At 39.2% G+C, this 22,737-nt stretch overlaps 1 protein-coding gene across 3 annotated transcripts in view; it reads right to left on the reverse strand.

Moving 5' to 3' along the window:
* tnksa (tankyrase, TRF1-interacting ankyrin-related ADP-ribose polymerase a) overlaps nucleotides 1-22,737 on the reverse strand; it is a 141,690-nt gene that overhangs the window by 74,813 nt on the left and 44,140 nt on the right. For 2 of the 3 annotated variants that reach the window (XM_078214202.1, XM_078214201.1), the window contains exons 4-6: nucleotides 15,916-15,952; nucleotides 8,221-8,296; nucleotides 5,258-5,305 (exon numbers count right to left, since the gene is read on the reverse strand). In XM_078214202.1, coding sequence (XP_078070328.1) covers nucleotides 5,258-5,305; nucleotides 8,221-8,296; nucleotides 15,916-15,952 — 161 coding nt within the window. The remainder of the gene's footprint in view (nucleotides 1-5,257; nucleotides 5,306-8,220; nucleotides 8,297-15,915; nucleotides 15,953-22,737) is intronic. The other variant, XM_078214203.1, reaches the window with a different exon arrangement.

Genomic DNA, 22,737 nt, shown 5'->3' on the forward strand with positions numbered 1-22,737 from the left:
CTTTGCCCACTTAACCTATCTATATTCATCTGCAAACCCCTTACATCATCTTCAAAACATACTTTCCTCGATATCTTAGTCATCTGCAAATTTAGCTACCATGATTTTGCTTCCCCTCATTTAAATCACTGCTGTAAATGGTAAAAAGTTGACGCCTCAGCACAGACCCTTGCAGGACACCGCTTATAACATCCTCCCAATCAGACAAGAATTTGCCATTTATGCATACTCTGTCTTCTGCAGCCAACCAATCGTCTATCCATGCTTATATGTTACCACCTACACCATGAGCTTTTACTTTCTGCAATAACCTTTCATGTGGCACCTTATCAAATGCCTTCTGGAAACCCAAGCACGTATGTTTATAGTCTCTCCTTTATCCATAGTGCTCTAATTAATTGGTTAAACGTGATTTCCATTTCACAAGCTATGCTGACTCTTCCCAATTACCTTGAGTTTTTCTAAGTGCTCCCATAACGTCTTTAATAATCGATTCTAGCATCTTCCCCAAAATAAGCGTCAAGCTAAATGGCCTAAAGCTTCTTGTTTTCTACCTCCTTCTCTTCTTGAATGAAGGGGTTATAATTGCTGCTTTCCGGTCTGATGGAGTATTTCCAGAATCTAGAGAATTTAGGAAAATTAATATCAATGCATCTACAACCTCATCAGCCACTTCTTTTAAGATCTTAGGGTTAAGTCCATCCGGACCTGGAAACTTGTCGTACCACAGCTCCATCAGATGCTCAGTACTACTTCCCTAGAGATTGTAATTTCACCAAGTTCTTCACTCCCTTCCATCTCCTGATTTATAGCTATGACTGGAATGCTTTTTGTATCCTCCGTAGTGAAAGCTGTAGCAAAGTGTTTCATGTTATCATATTATATCATATTGTTGCCGCTGTCACCAACAGATGCCTTTACTCTGAGGTCATTAATTAATCCTGTCACATTACACAAAACCAAGACTACTGCCGTCTGGTTGGTTCCAGAATGTACTGCTGTAAGAAGCTATCTCAAAAGCATTCTATGAACATCTCATCCTGGCTACTACTGCCAATATTATTCCAATTTATATGCAGATTAAAGTCACCCATGATTATCACCGTCCCTTTATCACAAATACTCAATATTTATTCTTGTATACTTTGACCTATATTGTGGTTACTGTCAGGGGGCCTACATACCACTCCCATTAAGTGACTTCCTTCCCCTATTATTCCTCAGCTCCACCCAAATCAACTCTACATCCTGAGCTCCTGAAGCAAGGTCACTTCCAACTACTGCACCAATGTCATCATGATTAACAGTGTTATCCCTCCACCTTTACCTAGCTTCCTCTATTCTTGTTCAATGTCATGTAGCCCTCAATATTCAGGACCCAGTCCTTATCATCCTACAGTTACATCTCTGTAATGGCTATCAGGTCATATTTATTTATTTCAATGTCCGTTATCAAGTAATTTACTTGTTAAGAATGCTAAATGCAATTAGAGAGAGTCTTTAGTTTTGTCTTTTTGTTATCTTTGTAACATCTAGTCTTGATTGTTAGTTCATTGAGGTTTTTTTTCTCTGACCCTCATTTCCAAAACTACCATTTGCCTCTCTTATTCTTTAATATACCACATTTTCCAACACATGATCCCTTGCCCCCATTACTTGGTGCCTAAGAGCCACCATTAGCTATACCAAGGTATTTAATACATTAGTCATCCATGGGGTATCGGCAAATGAAGTGAAACTGTCCAAACTTGCAAATTTTTAAAATCTTATTTGTACAGGGTGCTAGACTGAAATATACTGATTCAGAAAATCTTTCTACTCGCAGGAATCTCTGTGAAGATTGTAGGACATCTTCAGGCTTCCAAATGTGTCTGCTGACTCAATAAATTCACCTAGTGAGCAAATGAATCTACAGCAACGAAAAGTGGAAATCAGGTTGGGAACTTGTTTCTGATCGCAAATAGAACAACAATCTGGGCCACAGACAAGTGGGTGCTTATTTTAAAATGCACTGAAAGTAAGCATTTTTGTCAGAAACTATGAAAATTAAATTATTAGAGGGAAGGGAAATATAAAAGGAAATAAGACTAGCAACATGCAAGCTGCAATACTTAAGCAGTCATTTACTTATAAATGTCACATCCATTAAATTATGGCTGTAAAATGTTTGAACAAGTCACAGACAGTAGATCTGTGGACTTCAGGTGTGCTGGAATCAAGTTAATTTTGAATGGTTCCCATGCAATTAGTATACTTACACTCAGTGTCAAAGGTTCACAGATAGATAATGAGCACGAGGGAAAGATACCAGTGGCCCAGAACTATACACCAAGCAATGGTGGCCATGGAACAATACACACTTTCAAAAGAGGAGGCAAAGGGAGGGTGAAGGCCTTGGGAAGGTGCAGAGGACAAAATTGTTCCAGGAGTGGAAAATCTTAGCTGCACAGTGGTGTTGAAATAACTGGACTTGTCATCCTTGCAGCAAAGGAGACTGAGGGAAAATTAGAGATGTACAAGGTTATGACAGGATTGAATAAAGTAGACAAGGGAAAACAGTTCCCATTAGCTGATGGTATAAGGACTAAAGGGCACAAATCTAAGATTTTGTGCAAAAGATGTAGGGGGAATGTGAAGGACTTTTTTTTGTACACAGCAAGACTCGCTGCCCTTCAGGGTAGTGGCAGTAGAAACAACCAACAGCTTCACAAGAAAATTGAGTGGGCACTTGAAGGAAATAAATTTGCAGGGCGATAGGGATAGAGTATTGGGACTGACTGGTTTGCTCTACAAAGTGTCAGCATGGGCTTCAAGGGTTAAATGACCTTCTCTGTGCCATGAATGAGTCTGAGATAAGAAAGAAAATAAATTTCCTACTGCAGCCTGGGCCAATGCTTAAAATATGATAAATTTGAAAGTAAAAACAAGACAACACAACTATCCATCTGAAAATTAAAGCTAATGTAGCACATGGAAAATCATGACTGAGACTCTCCACCAGTGTCAATCATTAGATAAGCAGTAATCACAATGTGAACCTCAGTAATATTGAGTATAGTCATGTGGATTTTCCATCCTCGGGGTGAAAGTTGCAAATCTGCTGAGTCGTTAGACCTGTGAATCACGTGAATCACATGGAATGATGCATTTTCCAATAAGGGACAGTTTCTGGAAGTGAATCTATATTTGCTATCTCAGTTCAACAAGGTGTTAAACACACAACACTCCATCCGTAGGGAGGAAGAGATGAATGAAGGGTAAAAGAACTGAGATGGGAAGAGAATAACAAAAGTACAGAACCCCACTAAAAGACTATCCAAAGAAAACAGGGAAAAAGATTTAAAAATAGAACTACTATGCTCCAGAGGCCAAAAAAGAAAATGTAAAATGCTCAATCACATATACATTCAAGAAACAATCAACAGTCATAATAGCAAGTGGTTCAAAACATGGACTCCGTAAAGCTTCCACCTTGAACCTGAATGAACCTTAAGTATTTTTTCAATTGAATGAGGTGTTTGTGTGTTAATAACTTGCTAAATATCTAATGGCAAATGGATTCCTGCATACTTTTGAAATAATTAATGAGAAACATAAGCAAAAGCATTTTTACATCAAGGAAAAGATTTGTATTTACACATTTAGCATGATAACTGAATACATATTTTCATTTAAGTTCATCAAGATGGCATGTTGCTGCTGTAGCCCTGTTGGTCTACAAAATAACCTTTAAGGTAAGATATCCCCAGGGGAGGGCTAGACATTCAACCATGACCCTGTTGCAGGATATTTTCCCTCTTCAATTTATTACAAATAATAGTTTATTCAAATAGAAAGTTAGACATTTTCTGATATCATTGTACTGCTGCTACCACCTTGAAAAGAAGTTACAGTATTTGAATTCTTGTAACTCTCACTGTTCTATTACAAAGGCGTTTGTGAAATTCCGCACAATGTGCAAAAACAGCATCAGCAATCTATGAGCAGTATTATGTCTTCATGCCCATCCTCCACCATGCAGCCCAAGAAATTTCACAAAGGCCCAATTTATTCAATCTACAACTTTGCCACAAAATTAACAAAAGGAGAGAAATTTATGTCCTTTTGGTAACTGTAAATCCACGTTCCTCTATATACGTTTACACACATTTTCATCCAGTAAAGAGGTGTGTGACTCACAGGCTAGAGCCTTTACCATCCAATCGGATGCAAAATAAACATAAGAATTAAGTTTTCTCTCCCTTCCAATTTTGACTTGGAATCCAACTAGTGATTCAAGAGTAACTATCAATATTTGGCCATATCAGCCAACAAAGCAAGCAGCAGTCATGCTTAGAGTTTCAAGCCAAGATGTCTGAATGACATTCCAATCAATATCACATCAACTGACTGCAGGTAATAAGTGTATCGATCTTAAAGCCACTTTTGCAAAGAGGAGATTTATAGCCTGATGATGAGGTGCATTATGTAACTAACTGTTCTAGTGTTTGAGTGTATTTTTTTTCCGAACAATAATAATTGCTCAATTAAATGAGTCTTCTTAGCTCAAACTTCTTTCCAAGGCTTTTCCAGGTTATGGGAAAACCTATAATGAAATTTGGCCAAATGTCTATTGCGCATTTTCATCACTTTGAATTTGTTTTTTGCAAGATTTTCCAAGTCCTCATCTGCATTGAAATATTTTGACTAGCTGTGACCGCAGATTAGAAAACTAAAGGTGTACTGCCTATCATTTCGGTCTATTTGGAATCAATTTTTAAAAATCACTGGTACTACTTTATGATTCACGCTTGCAGAAGGCCAGGACTCAAAAAGTATAAACTTATGTTAAAATCATTGCTATCTCAGCTTTGGTCACAAGCATCTTGAAACCAAATACTTTGTACATTCCATACTACAGTAATTTTAGCCAGCAAATCATGCTACTTCAGCAAAATATCAGCAACATAATTGCAAATAAGATAACAACCTGATCCACACACAAGTTGGTATTCATTTCCAAAATGCACTGTAAATCGAGCATTTTTGTCAGAAACCATGGAGGTGAAATTAGGACAGAGGGAGGGGAAACAAAAGGGAAATAATACATGGACTGGCAACACTGCAAGCTGCAATACTTAAATTGTACATATAATCAGCCATTTACTTATATATCCCACATCCATTAAATTTTGGATATAAAATTCTTGAACAAGTCACAGACCGTAGATTTGACACTGCAGTACCAGTAAATAACCATAGTGCATAAGAAGTGTACCATATTTCCATTTCTACATCGTAGACTGATGGGGTGAGGTTCTGCAGTCTGCAATGTCAAAAATGAAAAAAAAATTCTTATTTAGTAAAAGTAATCACTATATACCACTCTGAGCTTGTGTTTTGCCCAAACATTAGTGATAGTAAACTATGTATAACATTCTTAGCACTCAAGTAGTTCATTACGAAAACATTGTTATCCGAGTCATTGCGGCTATTCTCTGCAACCCATGCAAATACCTTGTAACCAGGCATTGGTTCAAAACTGAACATATTACTTTGTAGCACATTTAATCCAGAGAAACCTAAGTACCATTCATCAAAATGGAAAGTAACTGTGCAAAGGCTAACTGATTTATTTTTCTACTGCTTATTTTATTAATTTTTAAGGTATAATTTATGAACTATTTCTCCCATATTAACTGAAAACTTGGACAGTGCAATTTTTGATGTGTCCATGAAATACAGGTGAAAACTACAATACTGTATCCTGAGAATTGTTTGGTAAATGCAGTAGGCACTTAGAACATGAATCAAATCAGGCAGTCAACTAACTAGCAGACCAATGAACATTTTTGATTTGATAGGGTAGTCAATATTCTGTAGGTAGCAAATTTTGTACAAAATCAAGTACTTTAAATATCAGTGAAAGATGCACCATTAATGCTATTTGGATTCATGACAAAAATACTTCAGAGATTTTTTTTTTAAAAATTCTTTCATAGAATTTGGGCATCACTGGCTAGGCCAGCATTTATATTGCCCATCCCTAACTGCCCTGGAGCAGGTAAGAAAATGTTTCAGGCTTTGCTACAGCAGAGATTTTAGCATTAGTTACTAAAATGTTTAGAAGAGTGTTATTTGCATCTAGTCAGTTTGACAATATCAACATATTTGATCGGTGCGCACCACTATTTGAGGGATGCCATTGGAATTTCAAAAATAATCCTCCACTGTGTTTCTTTTGATTTTCTCTCCAGTATACCTAGCCCACACTTCACTCAATCAGGTAAAAAATTGGACCATGGATTTCACAGCTAATGTGAATGCCACTTTAGGAAAAACTGGATAGTAAGAAAGATGGGATAGGTTGACATGAAGATTGCTCTTTATCAACTTCTGTTCCAGATGAAAACCATTTCTACTGAAATGTACTCCATTGTTCAGGCTTTACAAATTATGATAGATATACCATTATACTAAATAAATGAAGCATATTCGAATCAAGCTAAGCTATTCCCAATGACAAAAATAATAACGACTAAAACACCGTGTGTGTTAATGGAGCAATGTTCTTTACAAAAGCAAGTGGCCTATACATTATATCAAGTTCAATATTGGCTTAATGCAGGGGTATCAAAAGTTTGGCCTGCTGAATAATTTACATTGTAATTGTAATATATTGAATAATTTAATCCAGCCCATAGGATGCTATACATAGGATTGCCAAATCTCCATTGCTTCACACAGCTTGATAAAACTGAATGTTTTTTATTCTGGCCGCTGCAGGTCCCAACTCCTTCCCATATCATCCTCCACCAACAGAGAGCCAGCACCTGATCAGGGGTGGCCAGAAACAGAACCAGCTACGGGCCAGTGATGGACAGGGAAGAAGTGCGGAGGCAGGTTTGGGTTGGGCGAAGGTGAACAGACACGAGAGAGGCAGGAGACCAGGATTTGTGCAATGGGAAGACAGGAATTTTCAGGGGTGTAGCAAGATAAGTTCACAGAGAAAGAGAATGATAGGGGAATTGAGATTGGGTATATGGTGACACGAGACTAGGGAGATAAGAAAATGTGGATTGACGAATATTCCTGTGGTCAGGCATCAGGCCTCGGAGGAGCAGAAGAGTGGGGGAGTGGAATTTGTAAAGGGTTTTGGGGGAAAGAGAGGACTGGGGAATGGGATGGTGGTGGTATTGGGACTCAGTATTTTTGGCAGAGCTGGGAATAGAAGTAACAACATGGCAAGTGGGAATGGTGCAGATAAAGAGGAACAAGTAGAATGGAGGAATGAGATATAGGATGAATTATTGTGGGATGGCAGCAGCTGATTCCTGCTCTACCATGCTCCACAAAAAGGGAAATATACACATTTTCTCCCCCATTTCTTCAGCGGTCTCCGGTGGTCATTTGAAAACTGTTGCCAAACTTGGAGATTGCATGACACATGTTCCACTTGGTCATTGTTAAGATTTTAGAAAACTGTCTTGAAACTGGTGGGCAAGACCCTTCTTTGCAAAGTTAAATTGAACCAATGGGTGAAAAAATGGGCACAATATATATCAATGTCTACCCTTGTACGTCCAAATAGCTTTGATGAATGCAACTCTTGTGAAATGCCAGGATTTCAGATCAGATCCATCGTATAAATTAAGTTTGACACCCCTAGTTTAGCAGACAAACAAAAATGTCACTACTGATGTTGTCAAACTATCTAGTACATTTGCTATCGCTATCTTAAAGGAAAAATGAGAACATTTAAGCTATACATGTTAAATATTGCGCAATACATGTCTTGGGATTTCACTGTTTCGACACCTCAAACTGCATCGACCAATGCCACAATTGGCGACAGGCCTATAAACACCAGTATTTCACTTGTTTATGCACCACAAGATGCTCTCTCCAGGCAAACTGCAGTTTGTTTTCCCACAATTCAAGTGAACTTAATACTTGCTCACTTTAGGTGAAATCCTAGTGACAACACAAAGTTTAACTTGAATATCCAACTTCCAATGTGTGTGCGTGTGTGTGCGTGTGTGTGGGGGGGGGGGGGTGGTACTATAGTGGCAATAAAGATCATAAGTAATCTGACAATTTACTGGTACATGCTGTTACAGGTCTGAACACAGGTAAATAGACCCAAAATCTTTCTAGTCAATCATGGTTTGGCTCTTTATTCTGTTCCTGTACAACTCTGCTCAGGTAATTTAAAGTGCAAAGCCATGCACATGTTCTTACCTTTCTTCCATCACTCGCATGACAGTTTACATTTAATGGAGTAAGCAATGCCATGAGTTTCTCTTCATTACCGCTCCTGGAAAGGAAAACACTTGTATTTAGTGAAGAAAACAAATCTCACTGCATTTAGTGATTCAGCACCTGAAGAAATTAAGTTTTGAATAATGCAAGATCTTACAGTCAAAGACAATGAAAAGGAATTAAATTTAAAAGTTCGTCTCTGAACCTGGTCCTCAGAGCTATAATGTTGCATGATGGGAAATAAATGCAGTTGTTACAAATTTGGTGGTAGTGACTATTTTAAATAACTGTACACAAAGTTACACAACACTCAAATACAAGCAGAATGTGAAAAACATCTAGAAAGTGACTTTGAATCAGTTCCCACATAAGCCTCCATGTTAATTACTGCTGCTCAATCTTGGTATTGAATTAATAGTATTACTATAGGTAACTAAGTGTGTTGATGAAGGTAGGGCAGTTGATGTCATATACATGGATTTTAGTAAGGCGTTTGCTAAGATCCCCCATGGTCGGTTTATGATGAAAGTGAGGAGGTGTGGGATAGAGGGAAAGTTGGCCGATTGGATAGGTAACTGGCTGTCTGATCGAAGACGGAGGGTGGTGGTCGATGGAAAATTTTCGGATTGGAGGCAGGTTGCTAGCGGAGTGCCGCAGGGATCAGTGCTTGGTCCTCTGCTCTTTGTGATTTTTATTAATGACTTAGAGGAGGGGGCTGAAGGGTGGATCAGTAAATTTGCTGATGACACCAAGATTGGTGGAGTAGTGGATGAGGTGGAGGGCTGTTGTAGGCTGCAAAGAGACATAGATAGGATGCAAAGCTGGGCTAAAAAATGACAAATGGAGTTTAACCCTGATAAATGTGAGATGATTCATTTTGGTAGGACTAATTTAAATGTGGATTACAGGGTCAAAGGTAGGGTTCTGAAGACTGTGGAGGAACAGAGAGATCTTGGGGTTCATATCCACAGATCTCTAAAGGTTGCCACTCAAGTGGATGGAGCTGTGAAGAAGGCCTATAGTGTGTTAGCTTTTATTAACAGGGGTTGAAGTTTAAGAGCCGTGGGGTTATGCTGCAACTGTACAGGACCTTGGTGAGACCACATTTGGAATATTGTGTGCAGTTCTGGTCACCTCACTATAAGAAGGATGTGGAAGCGCTGGAAAGAGTGCAGAGGAGATTTACCAGGATGCTGCCTGGTTTGGAGGGTAGGTCTTATGAGGAAAGGTTGAGGGAGCTAGGACTGTTCTCTCTGGTGCGGAGGAGGCTGAGGGGAGACTTAATAGAAGTTTATAAAATGATGAAGGGGATAGATAGTGAACGTTCAAAGACTATTTCCTCGGGTGGATGGAGCTATTACAAGGGGGCATAACTATAGGGTTCATGGTGGGAGATACAGGAAGGATATCAGAGGTAGGTTCTTTACGCAGAGAGTGGTTGGGGTGTGGAATGGACTGCCTGCAGTGATAGTGGAGTCAGACACTTTAGGAACATTTAAGCGGTTATTGGATAGACACATGGAGCACACCAGGATGATAGGGAGTGGGATAGCTTGATCTTGGTTTCAGATAAAGCTCGGCACAACATCGTGGGCCGAAGGGCCTGTTCTGTGCTGTACTGTTCTATGTTCTACTGAGTCCTTCGGGAAATAGCGCTAATCTCACCTGCACTTGTGTCCCCAAATGTAGTGCACAACAGACATTTGGAAGCATGAAGGGGCAGTACACACCAAAAGTGAGCATGGGAAGGAGACAAGAGGGTCAGGGAAATGAAACATTGAAATGAAACAATTTCTACATTTGACATGGCTAGAATCCAGCACTTCCAGGTCAGAAACAGGGTAAGCTATTCCATCCCAACAAAAGGTCTCGAGCTCCACCTCCAAATCAACACACCTTCCTCCACCAGCACGAAAATTTAATTGCAACATATTAACTATCTTTACTGCTTAGTAAGGTGGTCGAATTAGTGCCAAATTATAGCAAGTCAGATTTGGACTCCCAACAACTTCAACTGGATTGAGATTCCCCAAGCTTCTTTTATATAAATCTTCACAATCAATAGAGAAGAAAACTGTTCACTGAATTCAAATCCAAGTGCCCAGATTGAAAGGACAATGTGTGAATCCCACCCCATTATCTACTCAAGACAAGAAAAAGGTAACCCTTAAAAAAAAATATTAGTTAGGATTCATTAATTTAAATACACGACCCACACAGCAAAGTTGCCACTGTCAGAATGATTGTTATGGAAACAATGAGTGCTACAGCTCCAAAAATTTGTTTCATTTTTAATGCACATTAAACTAGAAACCGAAGTACAAGCAGTGTTCCTGGCTCAAGATTTCAGATTGTTTGTTTTCAGGTTGCTAAATACAATGCATTTTTATAACTTTTATTTTTTAGCTTTTAAATGAATTTCAGCAATGACGTTCAGCAATAAAAAGTATTGACTTTAGAGCAGTTTTATCTTTGTTTTAATGTTATCAGAGCCCAAGCTGAAAACTGAAGTCAACAAACCCAGAAAGATGGCTGCCAGCAAGCATCCAAGAATTTAATGAAATTGTCAGGAAAACAGAGAAATTGGCATTAATTAGATGTTTTAGAAATCATAGAAATCATAGAAACCCTACAGTGCAGAAGGAGGCCATTCGGCCCATCGAGTCTGCACCGACCACAATCCCACCCCACATATTTTACCCGCTAATCCCTCTAACCTACGCATCCCAGGACTCTAAGGGGCAATTTTTAACCTGGCCAATCAACCTAACTCGCACATCTTTGGACTGTGGGAGGAAACCGGAGCACCCGGAGGAAACCCACGCAGACACGAGGAGAATGTGCAAACTCCACACAGACAGTGACCCGAGCCGGGAATCGAACCCGGGACCCTGGAGCTGTGAAGCAGCAGTGCTAACCACTGTGCTACTGATTGAAACAATAATTGTGGACAAAAGAGATCAAAATCAGTTGATGTAATGACTTCTCACTCATAGCCTGTTTGAGCCCAGGCAGAAGAGTTTTAAATTATAATAGATTTACCAACACCTCTCTTGATTCCACCCCATTCTCCAAACCCTACCATTACATCAAAATTTGTCACACTGCTTGTCCGACATACAGTAGTGGATGAACAGAAATTTACTGTTGGAAAGATCAAAGTCCAGGCTTTCAGACTCCTCCTAAAACTCCTTTCCTGAGCCATTGGCTCAATTATCCTCCTTTGCCACTGTCTGAGGCTGAAACAGACTGTTCACATTCTCTGCATCCTATCTGCTCTGGCGCTGGGTTTCTGATACATATCTTCTCCTTCACCAAAATCACTTACTTTCATTTGTGTCATGTCTCAATCCCTACCTCAGTCCACCTACTGCTGAGACCTTCACCCATACTTTGAGATAACTACTCTTAATGGTCTTCAGGCTTTCCTTCTTCCCACTCTCAATAAACCTAAGCTCATCCAAAACACTTCACAAGATAGGTAGGAAAGTTAGTTAAGAAGGCATAAAGAGTTAACAAAGGGACAAATAGGTTAAATGAGTGGGCAAAAAATTGGCAGATGGAGTATAATGTGGGAAAATGTAAAGCTATCCACTTTGGCAGGAAAGATAGAAAAGTAGTATATCATTTAAATGAGTGTGTTGCAGAACTCTCCAGTACAGAGGGATATAACGGTCCTGGTACATGAACCAAAAAATTTCATTCATCCATCACTCCTGTGGTTGCTGTCCTACAATGGCACTGGATCCCATGCTTGTGTTCATATTCCACTAATGGTTTCCCAAAAAAAAGTAGACAGGAAGGGACAGAAAGAAAGAATAGGATGGTTTGGGACACTAGATCCTTGAGATCTGGATACAAGTAAAGGATCTTAACAAATAGTTGGGAAGTATAAAGTTCGCCATGAAATGATGTTTAGGTTAGTCAATGCACACTAGCCAGTCCACAGTGCAAGCTGGTCAATAATAGGTAGTTTCATCCAATATTTTCAAACTTTAAGTAGCAACTATTGCTTTGCTGTAATTAAGGGTACCATCAGAGGGGCCTCAGTGGACTACAGCAGCACTTGAGCGCATCATCTAGGCCTGCATTCCAGTGCAGTTTCAAGGAAATGTTGCATTGTGAGAGATGTCATTGTGGTATTATACCCAGAGGTCACATTGGCCTGCTCTGTTGATCCCTTGACTATTCAAACCAGTAAATACTGAACAACATTCTTCTTTCAGCCAATGAAAAAATAATGGCTACTAATCTCATTGGTGTTTGTGGCATACAGCTGTTTCGAAGTGGCTGTTATGTTTGTCTGTTTACCGACCACTAAATATCAAAAGTAATTATACAAAATGTTTCAAGACATTTCAATGAAGGGCAACAAACTCATCAATGTTTAATTCATTAAAATTGAGACCATTCAACCTGCTGCCTCCATCACTTCCAACCAAGCCAAACTTCCCCTCAAGCTTCCCCCAGCACTGGTCCAGCACTCTCTCTTTTCTTTTTTTTCATATCTCCACTCATGTTCTTGACATGGTCATATTGCCCATAAGATACACCTCTTCATAGAATCCCTGAAGGAGGCCATTCAGCCCATCACATCTGCACCAACTCTTACCCAGGCTTACCCTGTAACCTCATGTATTTACCCTGCTAATCCTCCTAATCTATATATCTTTGGACACCGAGAGTCAATTTAGCATGGCCAATCAACCTAATCTGCACATCTTTGGACAGTGGGAGAAAACCAGAGCACCTGAAGGAAACCCATGCAGACGCAGGTAGAATGTGCAAACTCCACACAGTCACCCAAGGTTGGAATCAAACCATCAAATACTGGATGAGCTGAATGCTCTCAAATTAGATACAGGGAAGAATGAGGCAATTGCCTTTGGCCCCTAATACAAAGTTTGTTCCCTAACTACCAACTCCATCCATTTCCCTGACAACTAAGGCCAAACCAGATTGTTCATAAGCTTGGCATCAGATCTAACCCCGAAATAAGCTTCTGAACACACATCCACATACCACTAACTCTATCTGTTTCCACTTCTGTAACATCGTTCAACTCTGCCCCTGCCTCAGTTCATCTGCTGTTGAAACCAAGATTTGGTGAGGTCATCCAACTCTGCTGACTGTGCCCAGGCTTGCATCAAGTCCTATCATCCCTGTGTTCGCTAACTGACAGTAGCTACTGGTTAAGTGATAAAGCAGCAACTCAATTTAAAAATTCTCACCCTTATTTTCATATCCTTTCGTGGTCTCACCTCTCCTGATCTTTGTAATTACTTCCAGTCCAATAATCCTATAAGATAGTTGCCCTCTATTCTTACTTTTCTTGCTCCAACTTTAGCTGGGCCTTCAGCTGCTGATGCCTTAGGTACAGAATTCCCTTCCTCAACCTCTGCGTCTCTTACTCTTTCTCCTGCTCTAAGATAGTCCTTAAAACCTAACTTTTTGACCAAGCTTTTGGTTATCTCGCCTATTATTTCCTTAAGTGATTTGGTGTCAAATTTAGCTCTGTAACGCTTGTGTGAAGTGCTTTCCAATGCTAGAGGCATATCAATATAATTTATTGATGTTGATGTGAATAGGATATAACTAAAAGTAATTTATTTTGGCTAGTAATACAACTGCAATATTTGTAAAGTAGCTAGAGCAACATATGCAATCTTTTTCAGTTATAAAAATCAATTGTGTCATACTCCACTGCAATTTTGCCTCAAGTCAACAATCAGACAACAAATGAGAAGAAATGAAAGTGATAAATACTTCCTTTTTACAGGTGAAATACCGTATTTCCTCAAATAGCATGTTACAATGGAAATTGAACACCAGAGCGCAGGGATTAAATTGAACAGAATGATAGGGAACTTCAATTAAATTTTACTAGAACTAAAAAGTGAAGAAAACTAAATAGCATTGTAGTTTTATGAGTCAGTCTGCAATAATTTGAGAATAACTTGCATTGCAAGCTTTGTCATGACAATATTGGCAGCATACCACAAGGATATAGGTACAGAAGAGATGAACCGTGTTCCACCCAGAACCACTTTATTTTAGCAGTTTTAAAATAAGTCTTCAGGCTTCAGGACATCTAGATTAATAGTTTAGTAATATTCAATTAAACCCATAAACAGTATCTCATTCTTCACTTTCTGGGCGAGATGACAAATGTATTTGTTCTTACTATGCAAGCTACATTGGAGAACTTGTAAACGTAACTTTTTAAACCCACCACCACGGTTACAATCTCCAAGTCAAGCTACTGAGAAATCTATGTCCACTTGTCGAATGTGTGTTTATGCAGTGTAGAGGAAACGCTCCTTCACAGCGATCAATCTCACGGTAGAGACTAGGAATACATGAGAATGTCGCTTGACCTGTTAAAACTGTGCAGCGTGCAAAAGCAGATCACTGGTAATATATCTGTTTCTACAAATAGGATACCCTCTCTATTAGGATTTTAAAATCTGCAGCCGAGTGGAAATCACACTTCCTGTTGACACATCTACCTCTCCTGGTTCCACTAATGAGTCAATCAACCACAGTATATTGGAGAACTACAAAGTGCCCATCTCAGAGTTCAACAAGAGATAAATATCCTCATTTACTTAAGAAATGTTGCTGTCTCTTCAGTTTTTTTGGGTAGCATCCCTCATTCTGCTCCTCTGCAATCAAAGATTACTAAAGAGGGTGGGAAAAGTTCTTGGACAGCAAAAGTCAACTTGAGCATGGATTTTGATGATTTGCTACTTTGACCAAGTCATCAATGTTGCTCAATTTTGTATGAACCAGTAAGAGATATTTGTACAAAATAATTTCTGACAGTGCCCCTTTTACAAGCAGGGCACCACTTATAATGACATAAAAACTAAAAATGCAAGCAATTTTAGAACAGTAGTCTACTATGGCAGACAAATTAGCTCAAACATTAGCTGCTTCAAATGCCTATTTCATGCAACGAAGAACTACTTTCCACAGTTCTGACACCCCCCTCTCCCCACATCCCCTTCAACTGACAAATATTAAGATCCGCAGTGCACTACTGAAGTCAGCTTTGCAGCCAGGAGGAGGATCAGAAAAGGGATCATAATATCCTAACGATGAATTGTATTTGACGAAAGCTTGCATTGTGACTCAGTCCTCTCAAGTTTACAAAGCAAATAAAACAATCAAGCGTCTAACATCTAATTGTTACCCAATTGTGGAAACTGAGTGAAGATCGAGTGAGGATTGTCTATGGTGTTTTAATACTGTTACTATCAGTACTTAAATATATGGGAGAGCTGCTAAACAGGCAAACAGCACCTACAGACCTGTACAGCAGCCAAGAGTCAAGCCCTTCTGAACAGAAAGAAAACTGGCAGAAAGAAATATATTCATAGACATTCTTCTTGAAGGAAATGGCTCTAAATCAGGCCCCAGCTGCACAGGGAAAACAATGTGCAATATGAGATCAATGAATTGAAAGGGATGTATGTGATCGTCCACAGAAAATATGCAGGATATGTAAACATTCCATTTCTTGTTTAGGTATTTAAGGGGGGGGGGGGGAAAGAAAAAACAGTTCCTCCAGCAGTCTGAAAAACATCACATTTTATTCACTATAATTTAAGGCTGAAGCAACATAAAGAACATTTTGAATCTTTACCGACATATTATGCAGATACCACTTACCTCGCTGCTTCAAGAAGTTCGTCCTTTTTGTATTCACCTGTGTGATTGCAAAAAATCATATTAGTGTTATAAACAGAAGAAATATACTGAAAGTCACACCCTACTGGGTAATGAAGCACTGACGCTCAGAGCTGAAGACAGAAGCATCACTACTGCCTTGGAGACTGGTTGCAAATCATACGGAGCCATTCAAATAACCAATCACTGCACACGTACTGCCTTTAAATACAGTTACTCTGATGACAGCATCAAGTGCCAGGTTTTCCCATTGCATGGTCACCACCTGCTTTTGACTGAAAACGTTAGAGATTACAGGCGCTTTAATAATTACAATTATTTTCATCATTTACTGCACAAATTATATGCAGCATGTTCCTGCTCTCAAATAAATTCCCATGACTTACACTTACTCCAACTTGCTGAAGCTATCTACTCAAAAGCATGTCTATTAAAATCATATTGCAGCTAAGGAAACAATGTCTCTATTTACCAAGTCATTTGATTCAAAGAATGAGTTTGCAGCACAACAGAAAGGGGACAAAATATAAATGTACATTAATACTAGTAAAATCTACACTGCAGCTTTCATGTCTTATGCTATTCACACTAGTCAAAGTGGTGTCTAAATCCCCTTGGGTGAATAGGCAGTTTTTTAAGATTGTTTTTTCCCTCTTGGAACCAGCAGCAGTAGACTGACTAGCCTAGTGTAGCACTGGGTTATTAAACAGGGGTGTGAGCTCAGGCTGAAATAAAGACAACTGTTTCTATGGCAATAGAAATACTTGGCACAATAATTCCTCTAAAATTTGCTGAGTTTATTTTAGGCAACAGATATTCTCTATTAGAACACCAGAATGGAAAGCAAGGTAATGCATGCAATACAACAGGAAAATAGAGCAAATTTCCATGCTTAATTCAAACAAAATTACCAAGTTTGTGCTAAGTGCAATAAAAGGCGTATAAAATGGGGATTGATATCTATTGCTGCATAGCACGTGTGCTTACACGTTTATATACACTCACATACAAGCTGATTTTCTAACAGACATGGTGCCACTTTCTTTACACAAAATACTAGAATTAAAATGGTAACCATGGTGACACTAGCTCAATTCCCTGAGCTTTGTCAAAAACCGTCATGGAAACTACCTTAGATGTAGAAGAAATATGTTGAAGATAGATTTTGAAAATTTATCAAACCTGTTCACGAAAAGAAAAACCAAGATATGCTTTAAAATGGAATTTTTGCAATGCCAATGTTACTGTATCAAAACATAGTTGATTCTTTAAATTGTACCAATTTAACTGAATTTAGAATATCAATATTTTTTAATGTTTGTTTAATATTTAATATTGCACATTTCTTATTTTGGTGCTATCCTTTTGAAGTTCAATTAGTTCTCCTACCCAACAGTATTGCCAAAAAATTAGCATTTAATATTCACATTCTGAACTCGACATTATCAAATGTTCTAGAATTTAATATGCGGCAATTTTAACATTGAATTGCTTTGGCATTAAATGTTTTTAAAAACTATAATCTTAAAACAAACAAACAATTTCTCATCTACGGCTTCTAGCATTTTAAGGGCTTTCCAAAAATAATGTCATGTAAAACGATATAGCAAAAGATACAGCAATATGATCAACTGTCAGCACCGAGACCAAAGTCCTTTCTCAAAATAAACCAGATAGCCAACCCAACAGCAGCCTGTGTCAACCATCACACTCTCACAGATCAGAGGTGCAAAAGTATCAATATTCCTGTGGTCCAACTGCAAAAGCTGCACCAAAATATACAATAGCAGCATTAACACCATGGTTATTTTTGTGCATGTTAATCTCATACGCAACTAAAAGAAAGACTTCAATTTACATAGCACCTTTCAAGACCTCAGGGTGATCCAAATGCTTTACAACCAATGAAGCAAATTTGAAGCAGTCAGTATTGCAATGTAGAAACCATGGCTGTCATTTTTGCATAGCCAACTCCCAAAACAGCAATGCAATAATGACAAGATAATCTGTTTTTGTGATGTTGATTGAGGTATAAATGTTGGCCAGCAAGCAGGGATAACTCTCGTTATAAATAATGCCACAAGACCATTTAAATCCATCTGACAGAGCACATGGGACCTTTGTCCAACATTTAATCTGAAAGGTGGCACTTCGGCAGTGTAGCACTCCTTCAAGTATTTCATTGGCACATCAGCCTAGATGTGTGCTCCAAGGCTCTAGAATGGGTTAATTTGTCAACCCTGGTTGTACATAGTCCCGGGGGTATTACTAAAAGCCCTGTAACCACCCAGGCAATCAAACAGCCTTTTTCATTCCTCTCTCCAATATTGTTATAACTTCTAAAGGTTCTAAGCAAATGAAAACAAATTAAGCTTCCAGGAGTTTTCTTCTGGGTTTGCTTGCAGCAGAGACTCGAAGGATAAAGTTTAGTTCCTGGAGACTCCAGGGCAATCCTGGAGAGCTGCCAATCCCAAGAATGGGGCATTGAATTGATTCAAAGGTAAGTGTAAAAGCAACTGAACCATGGCTGACACAACTGAATGTAATTGACTATTCTGTCAACTACCTGAATAATTTGACACAAACATACAACAAGAGAAAGAAAAGAGCAACAAGCTCATCAAGGCCTCACCCAGTCAGTTTCCCAACTCTGACACCACTTGCTAACCACTGACTCTCCTTGCAGACATCAGAGCGTGATAATCATTTATTTCAGAAATCCACTTATAAATCAGAGGTTAACCAAACATGTCACAGTCCACAAAATTGCATAAGAAAAATCTATTTTCTGGTTAAAGAGCCATCGATTTGATAGAGCGAAGGAGAGAATAAGCTGAATGAGTGAAGCCTTCAGAAACCTAGTGAAGGTATAAACAGCAGACAAGAACATCCAGGATAGAGGGGCATCTGAAATGTTATCTAACTATTATCTTGCTCACATCAACCTTTTGCGACACTAACTTTTCCCTTAATAAGCCCCTCTGGCCTTAAACATGCTTTGGCCATCATCAGATCAAGGACACTAACTCACGTTTGGCCTGCCTGATATATGCTTTCCTGATACAAAGACAAAGTAGTTATAAAGGGAAATTTTAATTTCCATGTAGATTGGAGCAGTGTTGCAACAGTTTTCTAGAACAATATGTTTTAGAACCAACAAGGCAACAGTACGCACTGAATTTAGTGAACAGTAACAAACCAAAATGAGTCGGTCATCTAATGGTAAGAGAGCAATTTGCAAATAGTAACCAGATGATTGAATTGGATACCAGATTAAAAAAGGAAAGAGTCACAAAACTAGATTTTAAGCTTAATTAAGCTGCACTTCAAAAGAATGAGAAATAAATTGACCACCATAACAGGAATGAATTGCTAATAAGTGAGCTTACAGATAAACAACGGGCTGGACTTAAAATATCTATTATACAAAACCTGTACATACCCAACTTGTATAGTTATAGAATCATAAAATGGTTCCAGCATAGGAGGAAGCCACTCATAGAAACATAGAAAATAGGAGTAGGACATTCAGCCCTTTCAGCTTGCTCCGCCATTCATTTTGATCATGGCTGATTATTGAATTCAATATCCTGATCCCGCCTATGCCTCATATCCCTTGATCCCTTTAGCACCAAGAGCTATATCTCATTTCTTCTTGAAATCACACAACATTTTAGCCTCAACTACTTTCTGTGGCAGTGAATTCCAGATTCACCACTCTTTGGTTGAAGAAATCTCTCCTCACTTCAGTCCTCAAAGGTTTACCCCTTATCCTCAAACCATGACCTCTAGTTCTGAACTCCCTCACCATCAAGAATATTCTTCTGAATCTACCCTGTCTAATCCTGTTAGAATTTTATAAGTTTCTATGAAATCCCCACTCGCTCTTCTAAACTCTAATGAATATAATCCTAACCAGCTTAGTCTCTCCTCATATGACAGACCTGCCATCCCAGGAATCAGCCTGTAAACCTTTGCTATATTCCTTCTATAGCAAGGACATCCTTCCTCGGATAAGGACACCAAAACTGAACACAATACTCCAGGTGTGGCCTCACCAATGCCCTGTACAATTGTAATCTCGTTTCCTATAGTCAAATCCTCTCGCTCTGAAGGCCAACATACCATTTGCCTTCTTTACAACCTGCTGTACCTACGCACTTACATTCAGCGACTGATGCACAAGGACACCAAGATCTCACCAAGTATCTACCTCTCTCAAATTACACCCATTCAGATAACAATCTGTCTGCCTATTATTGCTACTGAAGTGGATAACCTCACATTTATCCACATTATATTGCATGTGCCATGCATATGCTCACTCACTCAGTCTGTCCAAATCATGCTGAAGCATCTCTGACTCTCTACTCAAGCCAGTCATGTCCATGCTGGTTTTCTGCAAAAGCAATGCATCCGCTCCCACTTCACTGTAATTTTTCTATTACTATGCAAATATTTTCTCTTCGGATAATTATCCAATTTTCTTTTGAATGCAACATTTTGTGCCCCCACTCCACTCTCAGCCAGTGCATTGCAGACCCCAACTACTTGCTGCATAAAAGGGCATTTCCTCATGTTGTCTTGGTTCATTTGCCATTTACCTTTAAATCGGTATCCTCTTATTCTTAACTGTTCCTCTAATAGAAACAGGTTCTACTTATGTACTCTGTTTGGAACCCTCATGACTTTGAACACGTCTTTTAAATGTCCTTTTATTCCCCAAAGAGAACAGTCCCAGATTCTCCAATCTATTCTCGCAACTAGTCACTCATTTCTGGAACCAATCACAAATATTTGCTGCACCCTCCCTAATGCCTTCATATCCTTCCTTAAGTATGATGCCCAGAATTGGACACAATATCCAATTGAAGCCAAACCAATGTTTTAGAATGTTTGGCCATAACTGCCTTGCTTTTGTACTCAATACCTCTATTAATAAAGGCCAAGATTCCATATGCCTTATTAACCACTTTAGCAAACTGTCACTTTCTCAGTCTCTCTGCTCCTGCACCCCTTTTTAAGAATGGTGTCCTTCATTTGATAATGTCTCTCCTCATTTTTCATGCCAAAATGTATCACTTAGTGTCACACTTCTCTGTATTAAATCTCCTCAACCACATGCCTGGACATTGCATCAGCCTGATTATTTCCACTTGATGTCTATCACTATTTAGGGCGGCACGGTAGCACAGTGGTTAGCACTGCTGCTTCACAGCTCCAGGGTCCCAGGTTCGATTCCCGGCTCGGGTCACTGTCTGTGTGGAGTTTGCACATTCTCCTCGTGTCTGCGTGGGTTTCCTCCGGGTGCTCCGGTTTCCTCCCACAGTCCAAAGGTGTGCGAGTTAGGTTGATTGGCCAGGTTAAAAATTGCCCCTTAGAGTCCAGAGATGCGTAGGTTAGAGGGATTAGCAGGTAAAATATGTGGGGGTAGGGCCTGGGTGGGATTGTGGTCGGTGCAGACTCGATGGGCCGAATGGCCTCCTTCTGCACTGTAGGGTTTCTATGATTTCTATGATTCTCCTCGCTATTCACCATATCTCCAAGTTTTGTGTCATCTGCAAAGTTTGAAATTAAGCTCTGCATGCCCAAGTCTAGGACATTTTAAACATGGATCAAGAAAAGCATTGGTCTGAATGCTGACTCCTCTCGAATTCCACGATATACCTTCTGCCGATCCGAAAAAGCAACCGTTTACCAGTACACTGTTTTCTGTCACTCAGTCAATTTACTATCCATGCTGCCACAACTCCTTTACCCTATGAGCTTAAACTTTGTTAAACTTCTAGTCTGTCATATGGCATGTTATCAGTCAACCTTTGGAAGTCCATATACACCACATCAAATACATCATCCTCATTACAGCTCTGCTAAGTCATCCAAAAATTCAAATTAGTTAAACATGATTTGCTCTTAAATCCAAGCTGATGTGCGTGTTAGGTTGATTGGCCAGGTTAAAAATTGTCCCTGAGATGTGTAGTTAGAGGGATTAGCGGGTAAATATGTGGAGGTAGGGCCTGGGTGGGATTGTGGTCGGTGCAGACTCGATGGGCCTAATGGCCTCCTTCTGCACTGTAGGGTTTCTATGATTCTATGATTCTGATATTTCTTAATTAATCCTCATTTGTTCAATTAATTTTGTCCCAGATTGTAGGGTCTAAATGTTTTACCACCATTGAGGTTAAACTTGCTGGCCTGTAGTTGCTAGACTCATCCCTTTTTGAACAAAGATATAACTTTCGCAATTCTCCAGTGATCTGGTATGAATCTGGCATTACCCTTGTATTGAAGTAGCACTGGAAGATCATGGACAATACTTTCCCAATTTTCATCCTTACTTGCCACAGTACCCATAATTTTTTTCTGATTCGATCCTGGTGACTTACAACTCTTAAGTCCAGCCAATCTTACTACTTCATCATTCTTTAGCCTAGTGTCTCTTTTACTATGTCTGGCTGCATCTATTTCCTTCGTAAAGACAGATGCAAAGTACTCATTCAGTACCTCAGCTATACCATCTGCCTTACTGTGTAAATCCTCATTTTGGTCCCAAATTGGCCCCAGTTCTTTCACTATTTATTTGCTACAGAAGGGGATTCCCTTATATGATAGCTGCCAGTCTCTTCTCATACACTCTCTTATGCTTCTCATCTTTTTTTGCACTTCTCTTCTGAACTTCCTATATTCAGCCTGGTTCTCATTTGAATTATCAACCTGACATTTGTCACACATCTGTTATGCAGCCATGACCAACAAATGAGGTAAGAGTTAGTATCAAGGTAAAAGAAAGGTCTTTCACAGAAA

The sequence above is a fragment of the Mustelus asterias genome, chromosome 6 (assembly GCF_964213995.1).
Source record: "Mustelus asterias chromosome 6, sMusAst1.hap1.1, whole genome shotgun sequence".
Lineage (NCBI taxonomy): Eukaryota > Metazoa > Chordata > Chondrichthyes > Carcharhiniformes > Triakidae > Mustelus > Mustelus asterias.